The 13,412-nt window shown below is 42.0% G+C and overlaps 1 protein-coding gene across 2 annotated transcripts in view; it reads right to left on the bottom strand.

Annotated features, from left to right (window-relative positions):
• The window catches only part of llgl1 (LLGL scribble cell polarity complex component 1), a 92,830-nt gene that overhangs the window by 18,298 nt on the left and 61,120 nt on the right, over positions 1-13,412 (bottom strand). For both annotated transcript variants that reach the window (XR_012100784.1, XM_073060852.1), the window contains exons 7-16: positions 12,267-12,399; positions 10,359-10,413; positions 9,584-9,738; positions 8,795-9,012; positions 8,276-8,343; positions 6,889-7,042; positions 5,707-5,811; positions 4,649-4,941; positions 3,723-3,876; positions 2,441-2,594 (exon numbers count right to left, since the gene is read on the bottom strand). Coding sequence is in view for 1 of the 2 variants with exons in the window: in XM_073060852.1 (XP_072916953.1) it covers positions 2,441-2,594; positions 3,723-3,876; positions 4,649-4,941; positions 5,707-5,811; positions 6,889-7,042; positions 8,276-8,343; positions 8,795-9,012; positions 9,584-9,738; positions 10,359-10,413; positions 12,267-12,399 (1,489 nt within the window). In the remaining variant the exon portion in view is untranslated. The remainder of the gene's footprint in view (positions 1-2,440; positions 2,595-3,722; positions 3,877-4,648; positions 4,942-5,706; positions 5,812-6,888; positions 7,043-8,275; positions 8,344-8,794; positions 9,013-9,583; positions 9,739-10,358; positions 10,414-12,266; positions 12,400-13,412) is intronic.

Here is a 13,412-nt window from a genome sequence, read left to right as displayed (position 1 = left end):
AAAGCTACTGTGGAATAAAGTGGCACTCATCACATACGTGAGCAGAGCATCACCAACATCAGAATATCTGGCTCTCGTCAAAGATTACATGCAACCACACATAATCAATGCCAAACAACAAAAAACAGAGCTAACTACATTTGGCTCGAAATTATTCAATGTGACCTTTCAGTAATAACCATTTGGTATTTTAAAAAAGCATCAAAACTCAAAAAATGGATTTCCAGCCACCCTTATTTTCCCAATGATTTTTAAAAATTTCATTACGGGATGTAGGCATTGCCAGCTAAGCCAGCATTTATTGTTCATCCCTAGTGCTCTTGAGAAGGTGCTGATGAGCTGCAGTCTGAGGTGTTGGTACACCCAGTGTTGTCAGCGAGGGAATTGCATGATTTTGACCAAGCGACAATGAAGAAATGGCGATACGCTTCTAACTCAGGATGGTGAGTGACTGAGGGGGATTTCCAAGTGGTGGTGTGCCCAGGTATCTGCTGTTCTCCTCCTTCTAGATGGTCGTGGTTGTGGGTCTGGTTCCTAAGGTGCTGCCTTAGGAACTTTGGTGTGCTGTTGCAGTGCATGTTGTAGATAGTACACACTGCTGCAACTGTTTGTCAATGGGGGAGGGACTGGATTCTTGTGGAAGGGGTACCAATCAAGTGGGCTGCCTTGTAGTGGATAGTGTCAAGCTTCTTGAGTGTTGATGGAGCTGCACTCATTCAGGTGAGTGGCGAGTATTCTATTACACTCCTGACCTGAGCCTTGTAGATGGTGGACAGGCTTTGGGGTGTCAGGAGTGAGTTACACACCACAGGATTCCTAGCCTTTGACCTGCTCTGGTAGCCACAGTGCTTATATGGCTAAACCAGTTCAGTTTCCTGTCAATGGTTATCCCCTGGATGCTGACAGTAGGGGATTCAGTGATGGCGATGCCACTGAATGTCAAGGGACGATGGTTAGAGCTTCTCTTGTTGGAGATGGTCATTGCCCGGCACTTGCGTGTTTCGAATGTTACTTGTCACTTGTCAGCCCAAGTCTGGATATAGTCCAGGTCCTGCTGCATTTGGGTATGAACTGCTTCACTATCAGAGGAGTCACGAATGATGTAGAACATTGACCAGTCACCTGTGAACATCCCCAACTCTGACCTTATGACACAAGGTCGATCATTGATGAAGCAGCTGAAGATGGTTGGTCTGAAGCCACTAGCCTGGTCAATTCCTGCAGTGATGTCCTGAGGATGAGATGATTAACGTCCAACCACCACAACCATCTTCCTTTGTGTCAGGTATGATTCCAACCAGCGGAGGATTTTTCTCCCCAATTCCCATCGATTCCATTTTAGCTAGGGCACTTTGATGCCATACTCAAATGCTGCCTTGATGTCAAGGGCCATCACTCTCACCTCACCTCTGGTATTTAGCTCTTTGGTTCATGTTTGGACCAAGGAGGTGATGAGGTCAGGAGCTGACTGGCCTTAATGGAACTCAAACTGGGCATCCGTAAGCAGGTTATTGCTGAGTAGGTGCTGCACGATAGCACTGCTGATGACCCCTTCCATTACTTTGCTGATGATTGAGAGTAGGCTGATAGGGTGGTAATTGGTTAGGTTGGACTTGTCCCGTTTCTTGTGTACAGAACACACCTGGGCGATTTTCCACATTGCCGGGTAGATGCTGGTGTTGTAGCTGTACTGGAATAGTTTGGCTAGTGTTCTGGAGCACAAGTCTTCAGGACTATTGCCGGGCTTTTGTCTCGGACCATAGCCTTCGCAGTATCCAGTGCTTTCAGTCATTTCTTGATATCATGGGGGGTGATGGCAAAGATCTCCTCACTACTAAGCCTAGATCCCCAGGAAAAAAGCAGAAAACAAGGATCCCAGTCTAGCTCTTCACTAACAATGACTTTCAGCCAGTTGGAAATGGGAGCTGTAGGTTGGTAGTAGTTTCAGTTCTCTGGGATAGGACAATTTGGGAGGGTCGGTGCACAGCGAGCACAGTGACTCAGGTTCAGTGCTGTGTGCGGTTTGCATATTCGCCTTGTGATCGTAAAGCTTTGTTCAGCATACTCTGGTTTCCCTCTGCATCACAAACCCATGCAGGTTGGTAGGTCGGTGAACTGCTCAACACTGGCCCATCATCTCCTCCCAGATTCTATCACTCATCTACAAACTAAGGGGCAAAGGGTTTGCTTCTGTGAAGATTAGGAAAGTGTCAGTTCAGTACTGGGATGATGACATCCCCACTGAAGACAGCCCAGGATAAGTTAACTTTTGAATGGTAATGGAAAACCACTGGAAACCTAAACAAAAACTGAAAGAACTCAGCATCTATGGAAAGACTAACCCATATTTCAGTGACCCTTCCTCAGGATGAGAACGAACTTGGTTCTTACCTGTTCCCACTTTACACCAAACACATCACCACAGCAACAAGTCACTCACCATCCCGCAAAAATGTGTCAGCAAAATAAAGGCAGCGGACAACACCCGAAAGAGAGTCATCTGCAGAACGTGGCTCGATCCGCCTCTGTACTGGAGTCACCTCCACGTCACAAGGACCATCCTGCTCAGCAAGTTTGGCATTTGCTTCTTGGATCTGTTACAACCACGGTTTTGGAAAGAAACATAGATATCAAACTTAATTACCTCAGATTCAGTACATTTTTCCAATTTAGAACAGGTTAGCACCTGTCTGATGAAACATGGCCCCAAGGACCTATTCATCACTGTACCACATCCAAAAGTTTAAAATCATATTCAGAAGGCGATTACAATGTTACAAGCAGCTTAAAAGGGAAGAATTATGCTTTATGTCACATTGCCCAAATCACACAAATTACTTTAGAAAGGCATTACTTCTCTATCACAGAATGCACTTGTCATAAAGCACTCAGTGAATGAATATTCAAGTCAGATATTACATGTCTTCATGTCCTCACTCCTCTCTTTATGCAACTCAGAAACATATCCGAGTTGGTCAATGGAGGAAGCATTGCTGCTTTCCAGAGTCAACAACATGCAATGCTTAAAACACAGAAAATACCTTCCGATATTCTTGCAGCATTGACAAACATGAATCCGGCCCACATAAGGGAGGACTGGGCTAGTGGAAGTACGTTTAAGGATGTTTTGTAAGAGATGGAAAACAGATAGAAGTTCAGAAATTAAAGACCAGGATCAGCTCTGGAAGCTGAAGACACATTTGCCAGTGGTGGAGTAAATAAAACTGAATGGCCAGTGCTAGAATAGTATGAGGACAAATATTACAAAGATGTTGCAAAGCAGGAGGCAATTTCAGATAGATAGTGACAAAAATAGGAGTCTTGAAAGCAAGGATAAAAATTTAAGACCAATAAGGTGCTGTTTAACCAGCACCAAACATGGAAGAGGAAACACATAGGAGGGGAGTGAAAGGGACTTGGTGAATTAGGATGCAAAATCATCCCAAGCTTACAGGGGATAAAATACAGTCACTCAAGGTGTACTTACGGTTTAGAAGTAAACAATGACAAAGATGCAAACTTCATCAGGAGAATTAAAGCCCATGACGTTTAAGCATTACAGGGATTGTGGCCTAAACTTCAATTCAATTATGATTTCTAGATTGAATAGTCTGGCTTGGTTTAAGGAATTTAGCAGCAAGGAAGGTTTAGGTGGTTCAGAGAAGTGACAGTTCTCTGCCAGTATACACCAGAAGTAAAATCTGAATACTTAAGCTGCCTACCTTGCTGGTGGGGCTGGTTGATGATGGTCGCTTCTTTCCAGAGACCCTGCTTTTCCGTATCCTTCTGAATGACTGACGCAATGACTTCTTCAGTGATTTCACCCGGGATAGTGGACCCTCCATCGCTAAAGAATCGTTTGGATGCAGTGTGCACCTAGGAGGACAAATAAACATAAGGAAAGTGTTCCATTTCATTCTCTACCAGTACCAGTTAAAGATTTAACAAAACCTGGGTGAAAGACAGCAACCCTGAAAAGCAAGTTTTGCGAGCACAGAAACAGATCCTTTGCCCATCTAGTCCATGGCAAACTGTTAAACTATCAGGCAGAAAGGCGACAAAGTGTTGGAATTAACTTTCATGGTGTTGATCACACAAAATAACCAGTGGTGTAAATGAAAGTTATGTGTGCCAGCAAGTTGATTGCCCCTGCAATCAATGGAACATGCATTCTGTGGTTCTCAGACAATGGAAATGTCACCCAACGAGTGCTTCAGTGGCTTAAAAGTCAATGGTCAACTTATCCTACAAGTCCATCATGCACAATCAATGCAACTGTGCTGGGACACCAGGGAGCCTCAGATGGTACTGGAGGACCAGTGGTTCCTCCTACATAGGGTCACCAAGGACTGCAAGTCCACAAAGAAAATCAAGAGTACCATAGCAGGGAGGCTGGTGATAAATGTTTTTATACATCTTATCTCTAGAAACAACTTTTTATATAAATGAATCTCATTGGAATTATGACACAGCAAATAGATAACCAAATTCTAATATTTTTTTTAAAAGAAAGAATAACTTGCTGGGGGGGTGGTGACAAGCAATGACGATGGCCAATGAGAATCACCAAACATCTGCCCATTTTCCCCCAATTAAAACTACTTGGAACAGGACTGAAGCAATTACATTTGCAGAAATCAACACATACCTAGCCAGCACTGGCTGCTGCCTGTGGTAATCAAAGATGCCAAAACCATGACTGGTACCAAAAGCCACAAGCTGCCACTCGGTGTGCAAAGCCACCGCTGTCACAGCCGCTGGAGGAATACACTGAACCAGGAAGCTTGGCTGGAAGCCACTGACAAAGCTGATTAAACCATCCTTTGGGCTTAACCTGTCATGGCCCTTCCAGGTGAAGCCTTCACGATCCTGGAGGAGGTCAACTGTAGAGACACTGATTTTTCGTTCTGACTTCTCATCATTAAATTCCATTACGATAACCTGTGGATTAAAAATGCATTTTATGTAAAAGAAAATTAATGTTAACTGCACAGAGCCGAAGAATACTGCAGCACAGAAACAGGTCCTTTGTCCATATAGTCCGTGGCAAACTTATTCTGCTTCGCCCCATCAACCCACACCTGAACCATAACCTTCCGCATCCCTCCCAAGGGGTGAAAACGCAGCTTGGGTGGCAGCATTGGCTCCCTCATTTTAGGTTCATGCAAGCTTTAAACAGAGAGAAGCACAGTACCCATGTGCTATTCTTTATGTTTTATCACTAACTGCACAAGGACACACATTCAGTGGCTCTCCCCCACCCCACTCCCCAGTTTCAAGGTAACACAAAAGCCTTTACTCATTTAGACAATTACACAACACTGGAATATTTCAACCCATCGTTCTGGCATGGATTTCAATTCTAGAATAAGTGAAAAGTTCAGAAGGTGTTCCTTCCTTTAACTTATTTCTTCCTGGTATAAAACCAGCCATGGGTTTTAAAGGCGGCAGTACTCTCTCCAAATATTGTAGCAATTGGAGAAGCAAGACGAATATCTGCAATACTTTGCATCTTTCTGCAGGGAGATTTTGGCTTTAAAATGCGACAGGCTGCTTTAGACCAATTAAAAGCAAGTGTCACACCCAGCCAACCCCAAGTATAATTTCCTCCCCATTACCCAACTGTCCCCTCTTCTCCACTCCTATCCTCAAGCAAGTCAATGTCTTTCAACTTTCTAAACAGAAACTAATGAGAAATATTAGTACCTGTCCTGCTGTACCAGCAACCACCAATCGACTGCTGTATTTACATAATGAAATCTTCTGAATTCCCAACCTTGGATCATCACTATAAGGATCAAAACAGCCAACCTACAAGACAGATAGAACAAATTCAAAAATACTGAAGGGCAAGGAGAAAGAAGCATTAAATTGTTAAAATGAGTTTGCACTCAGCACTTACACTGGTGTGACTATCAATGCAATTTTCTCATCTGACTGAACTAGAAAACTTCATCAGTTATTGCTTCCAACTTACATCCTTTTCTGCCGGTCACGTGATTCACCTTCAAATTTTGACTTCTCTATCCCTATTTCTGGGAAGGGGTTAACAAATGATTCCTACCATAAACTGACTCATAACTAGCTGGTTCCCCTTGTACCGTTCTACTGAATTCTCAGTTGCATCTGTCCTGAAGCTGTCACATTCCACCTGAATGCTTTGGGCATGTCTTGACTACGCTCCCCCACTCCTCAATCTTCAATACACACATTGTTCTGGAGAACATGGACCTCACCCCAGGCCTCAAGAACTCCTTCCAGATGCTACAAAGATTTACTCAGTTTGAGTACATAGAGTTCTGCATTCTGCTCCAGGGTCCTTTTTTACATTAGATACACCAAATTTAAGTGGTTGCTTTACAGAAGACTACTTATGTTCAGACTTTCAGTATGATGTTAAAATCAAAGTGACAGATGACCATGAGTTCATTCCCACACTCTTTCTAGCATCTAATTCCCTCACTGTTTCATCTAAGCCCATCATTCACTCTTAGGCCAAGTTCAGCTAAGATCATGACCACTGCTCTCATCTCCTATTCAACAACTGCTCCCAGTGACTTTCCTCTTTTCAGTTATATCTTTGGATGCCATTTGTGCTTCTTAGTGCCAAATTGTAATCCCTTCTTGTTATTTACTTTTGCCTCTATCCATTCATAAATATGCCTGTTTTGTCACTACTGCTCAAAAACCATTTTATGAAATGTGAAATGTCAACAAATGTTTTATGACAAGCCAAGTACTTCCAGACCTTCCATTGCTGCTTGATGCATGTAATTGTAAGAGTTTGTTTTAATTTCATTAAAACGCTGTTCTCACTGAGACATGTCTGCAATCATCTTTGTACTCCAATGCCTGAGAAATCTCTGCTGTCGAATTGCACCATGTTACCTTGCGGAATGGAGGCCATTCCTCCTCCCCACACTGTGAGAAACCCTCATTGTGGTCTGCATCCGTCTGGAAAATATTTGCTGTGGCTAGTTTATAAAGAGGTTTCAGTGACACACCAGATGCATCCCAAAAACGTACTGTCCCGTCTTCATGCCTGAGAGCAAAAGGGCTAATGAGTAAATATTTCCATTGCTTAAATGTCATAGCAATATTTCATCCAATCATCATTTCTTGCATGATTTTCTTCCCAGAATCTGACAGGATGCAAGCACTTCACAAAACCAATTACATGCAAGTCAATAGTGCAGGAAAAAACCCTTGAACAAAGTAGATCACAGGGTAACTGTAGCTGACATTGCTTCTTTAACAGAAATTATCCAAGAGTAATCAGAATAGCAACCTCACTAATGGGGTTAAAAGCACAATACCAATTTGATCAAGATCTGAACAGAAGAGATCAAATCTGCAATCTTCGGTGGCAGAAGCACAAGCACCAGCTTTAAAACCAAGTCAAAAGTAGTTGTACATACTGACACAGTTCAATGTTGTACTGAGAGGAGTTAAAGATGTGAACTTTAAGATGCAATTTTGAATGAAGTACTTGTGAACACAAGATCACCTCTTAAAGTTTATTCAGCCACCTGAACAACAATAAGCAAAGCAATAAGCAACTGGTTATTAACTTGCTGTTTGTGAATCTTGCAATGGCTAATATGATTGCTACTTCTGCCTACACCATAGACACCACTTCCAAATTAACCTACGGTAATCCCTGAAGCATTCTTCCTTTTCTATCCTACAGCAGTTACTGCAGCCAAGTTTAAACATGGACTCAAGTTTAAACTTAAAGGTTTCATTGTAATGGTTCTTGCTAAGCATTCATTCTACTGCTAATGCTCAATTGACAAGTGTTTTGTGACAGCTGAATTTATTCATCACCACATACCAGCTGGTAAATGTTCAATTCTGAAACAAATTTTTGCTAGGTTGTAGGATACAATCCAAGTATAGGAAGTTGTACAGCAGGACTGCTGATGAATGAGTGACATGTAACCAAAAGGTCAGATATGTTTGTACAGTTCTACATTACAGTAGAACATCAATTACTTAAAAAACAAATGGGGGGGGGAATCAGTCACACTATATAGGCAAGGGACAGCATATGAGACATCAATAATTCCAACTGGATATTACACACAGGCTCCATGTTTCCATGGCTCTCATTTCTGGGCAGATATGGCTATTAGGAGCAATGCAAACTCAAGAGAACAAACAGCAGTGCTAGAAAACTAAATTCAAAACCAATTTGTTTAAATATTAAAAAAACAAGGTTGCTAACAGCACTTGCTAATGAGAAAGAAACAACAAGCAGGCATGAAAATCTTACCCAGTTAGCAAAAGTCCCTTGTGGGCAGGTTCTGGGGCCAGATTTTTCCCACCATTAATTGGCCACTCCTAAACAATATAGAATGACAATAAAAACATATTATGCAATCAAAAACGAATTAAGTGGCACCTCAAATCCATCAACTTTCCCAGTCCCATCAAGAGCTGCCAGGTGCAAGGCAGATGTTCAGTTTATAAAGGTTTGATAAGATGGATAATCAAGAGTAACAATTCAAAAGAAAACATTCAGGAAACCCATAGCAGAAGAATTAAACTTGACATTTAAATAAAATCCGTGGGTAATAATAGTTCTTCCAAGGCTTTCTAAATAGAGCCTGTTTCAGTCATCACTTAAAAAATTCACCAGTTTAAAGAAAAATATTCTGGGCTGCAGCTGCAGGAGCTGGTCACGTGAGCAAAATCATTCTTGGACACACAACCTTTGTAAAACAGTATTGTTATTAGCAGGACAATGAAGAGTTTATACTTTTCTGAATGATCATCCAGCTCAGCTACTCACCACTGTTGAAATCTGGGGGTTCTGTTGCTTCCCTGCAGAGATGATCCTCTCCCAGAGCTTGGCTGGAATGTTGGAAATGTGATAGGAACAAGTGATGGCCGAGGAATGGAGCGGTGCTAGGTATGGAGGAGTGATGGTTGGCCAGCCCGGAGTCTGCAGATCCACTGCCACCAGCTCTTCTTCCACCAGCACGAGAAGGGCTCTGGGATTGTCATACTCTTAAAACCAAACAAAGCAAAATCTACCATCTGCATTCTCAAGCAATATGAAAATGAGCTAACAAGACAAAGAACATGCAGATTGAGCTGCATCTAAATGATCCTTTACAGGCTGCCTAACTGACAAGTTAAATTCAAGCTTTCACCAGTAGCCAGATCTGTCATTAAATGCACTACATAATTCCAGAAATTATCACGTCAAGTTCCTGCAGGAAGTGTAGCCTGTGATCATTTTCAGTTCAGAATGCTGAATGCTGCCTTTAGCCCACCGTTCTTGCTGTTCCCATTGACTTCCCAGTGCCCTGCCAATTCTACGTCAGGACATCACTGGTCCAGGAAAAAAAAACTCCTTACTGAAACCAATTTCTGTTTTTTTACTTAGCCACTCAGCCTTTTCACTACACATGTAGATATATTGTATAGGAACAGTCTTCTGGCAGATGGTCCACACAATGTTTCACCAACCTGATTCTATTAAAGTGAGACACAACCCATTATTAACCTGTCAACAATTATCTAGCCCCCTCCTCCCAACCTAGAGAGCAGCAAACATCCAGGAGGAGGATATTACCTTGGTCTGGATCTATATTATGTACTGTAAAGAAGTCAATCACACGTGAGGTGAAGTCCAGAGTAACTTGGGTCTTGCCCTGCATTATAGTAATGCAATGCCTGTCTCCATAACTGGCTCTTGGCATTCCTCCACTGAAGATTATGAACGGACTCCTGGAGGGGCAAAGAGCAAAGGACATTTTCTGTTAAACAGATAAATCATCCAAACAATAATAAATTGAAATCTTCTTTCTTACACAAGAAGAAGAATGTCAAATTAAAGCAGCAGTTTCTACAGCTCATGTACAGCCATCTGTGCTGAGCCAACTAGGAGAGGGGATGGAATACAACACAAGGCCTAGGGAGGTGGAGGTGCAACATGCAAGGACTGCCAATATTTGTATAACAACTTGAGAAAACTGCTCATCTGTGGGCTTTTAGCAAGTAATGCTCCACCAGTCAAACCCCCTCTGCCCCTTCCCCCCACCCACCACACCGGGAACTTCATGCATTTAAAACCCTTGGGAAAGCAGAACTCAGAACTGGATAGCAGCTCAAGAATTCAAAGGAAAGAACAAATATTCAGTCAGCTGTTTAACACCAAAATAATTGGTCAGTACAAGCACGAGGTTTGCCAAAGAAAATGTCAACGTTGGCACAGTGCCAGACTAAGATTTGTGTTCATTCTGTTTCTGTTCCCCAGGGTTGAAGTAACTGAGGAGAGAAATATGACAGTGTTCAAAAGAATTAACTGCTCACTGTGGGAGTCTGTTTCAAATCAAAAGTATACTTGCCCTGTTTCGGAGGTTCTCCAAAGGATTTTGTTGATGGCTTTGCAAGGGAAAGGGCCTGCAGGAGGAATAAAATTTTATTCAAGATATTCTTAAACTTTTAGCAATCCAGAAAATAATCTAAAATGGAATAACCTGAGGTGTAGGAGCAAAGTTATTGTAGCGGAGTTCTCAAAATTCTGAGAATAAGGATCAAAAGTAAAGCACATACAGCATTTTGCCAGCTTTTTTTGAACTCAGTATACCCCCTCCCCCTCTCACTATTTCCTTCAAGAATCAGCTGGAGCGAGAGGCCAACCTCAGGTCAGCTCAGACTTGTGTTGAGCTGAAGCTGACTGGAGCCCACCCACCCACACAAGCTAAACACAACTGTGCGATGGAGCTGGCAAAGCATTCTTTAAAAAAAAATAAGTTCAGGAGGCAGATTCACCAGAGGCAATAGGAAGAGGATTTATTTGATAAGTGAATGGAGGGAGGGGCTTAACTGAAATCAAGACCAAACAGAAAGAAGGCTTTAATTCAAAAACAATTTTAAAGAAAGAATGGAGAAAAGGAAACTCCTACATAGCAAGTTTGAGAAACAAGAGGAACAAGCATAGTAAACAAGGGTACAAGGGAGGGTTAGTTGGAAGGGGGAGGAGAGGCACAAATTTATTGAACCAGAAAATATGAGAAGCAATTACTCAAACTGATAGAAATAACGTGCTTTCTTTGAAAAAAATATGCTGAATATTTAGTCCACTGGGAACAGCGTAGGGAATGAAGTGTGTGGTTGAAGTTTATAGAATGTGCCAATACTTCAAACTCGCCTGGGAAAACTGAAGGAAATACCATAGTCCTCCTGTGGCTTTTATCTCATAAGCTATGCTGTCCAATTTTAAAGACGTGCACTTTTTAAGTAACAAGGTCCACCCAAAAGCACCCAGCAAAAGCACACTTGTGCAGTCCCTTGCTTGTGAAATTAATCTCAATTCCATGTCATTATGCTTTCTGCTCATGCAGCTGCACTGAACTACATTTTCCAACTCATAACCAAATGAGAATGCCAGACATTGAGCAAAGCCTCTCACTATTTCACTTAGGATTCTAGCAAGGTCACAGCATCAAGAACTGTTGGTTTCTCGGCAGGGATCCATTTCTACAGAGAAAGGAGTAAGGATTATGAAATTAAATAGAATTTAAAGTGAAGGACAACTGGGCTTCCTAGTTATGCAGTGCAGATATCTTTCAACATTTGTTCTCCATTTCAGATACTGACTTTCTCAAAACATTTTATATCAATAGATTACAGCTTCATTTAACTACAAATTCTGCACACAATAAACAAAGCAGAAATTGTTAAGTGGATGGGAACCTGCCTTTCACACCACAGAACAAGTCATGTTGTTTTCATGAAGCAATTCTCATTGCCGTTTTCTCGCTATCCCAGTAGCTCCTAACATTAAAGCACAAAGCCACCTATAACCAAGAAAAGTAAGCCCTCCCTCCACTTTCTTGCTCGGACTTCTCATTTGTCTTCTCCCCCCCCCCCCCCACCCCTCCCAGTTCTGAAGGGTCTCAGCCTGAAACATCGACTGTTTACTCTTATCCATGTTGCCTGGCCTGCTGAGTTCCTCCAGCATTTTGTGTGAATAACTAAATCAGCTTTTCATTCCTGGAGACTGCAGCAAAAGTTACAAAAACAATAGTCATAGCTTCATTACCCCCCACTTGCAGCCCTAATGAAAATCAGTTTGTACAATATTATTCTTGGAGTGACACAGGACTTCAAAGCAAGTGTACAGGGGTCTACGTTTTCTAATCTTAGGCAGATGAAATACATACAATTTAAGCAAGTCAAGTTTCTCCCATCCTAAAACAAGTTTCTATAACGTGCAAAATGGAATTGTAAATCTCCAAAACGGCACTCACCAAATGGAATCGAAGAGGTGATGGGTTGGTTTTTGTACTTTGCATTGTTCACTGGCCACACCATGTAGCTTCCATCACTGTGGGAACTCACAAACGTCCTGTTGCTTCGCTCCCAGCAGAGGCTCTCAAGCTGCTGCAGGACAAAATTCCTAAATTCACCGTACTGAAGCACACATTGTACCAGATCATCTTATTATGCAACTTTAACAAACCAATATTGGGGAACGTATTATGCAATTTCTCTATTCAAGCCAATGCATTCGCCATGCTCTGTCAAAGTGGCTTACTTCATCTATGATACAGAGCACAACTGAGTTCATTAGTGGGCAACTGGACCACAAGGAGGGTCTCTTGCACTTTGTTTAGAAGTCTAGATATTACTGGGCCTACTGAGAAAGGTGCAGCTTGGAAGTACACTGAAATGATTTTGCACTACAGAACTAGTAATCGGACTTCTAGATCAATGGATCCAGAAGCGAGTCTGAATCCCACAACAGAAGTTGCAAAATTGAAAATCTATTCTCAGTTACAGTAATCTAGAAACTACCAGAATGTTGTAAAAATCCCATCTGGTTCACAGATGCAACAGAACCCTCACTACAACTCTAGATATGCTAATATTATTGGCTCTAAGCAGGCTCAGAGCATTTAACAGGCAAGAAATGCTGACAATGCTAGTGTTAATCACAACCCATGACAAAATTCAAAGCAGTAACTGAGGAGATCAGATGCAGCAGTGTGGTACAGTACAAATTAAAACCAGTTATAAAAATTCAGTACATTAATTTAGAATAAAGCAAATCTCAAAGTGGTGGAGCGAATTAGTAAAGCTTTCTTCAGAGCATAGGAAAAATATAGTTCTGCTGATATCAAAGATATCTTGTGTAAATGATGGGTTACTGAGGGTGTCTGGAAGGATAGACTGCCTCCTCTGAACCAATTCCAATGTTTGATCACATCACGCAAGGACAGGCAGTGGAAGATGAGGTCAATGAGAACCCTGCTGCGTTTCTGGGGATGGCAGGGAGAAAGTCAGTGCAGGAAATGAAACACTGAGCCACCTTGCCAACCAGTGAGGAGCAATGCAACCTCCAGCCCGGAAAGTGATATTGTTGGAACAAATGCAAGAGGTGTAGAAATACAAGA

The sequence above is a fragment of the Hemitrygon akajei genome, chromosome 11 (assembly GCF_048418815.1).
Source record: "Hemitrygon akajei chromosome 11, sHemAka1.3, whole genome shotgun sequence".
NCBI classification, from domain to species: domain Eukaryota; kingdom Metazoa; phylum Chordata; class Chondrichthyes; order Myliobatiformes; family Dasyatidae; genus Hemitrygon; species Hemitrygon akajei.
This window is presented reverse-complemented; position numbering and strand designations above follow the sequence as displayed.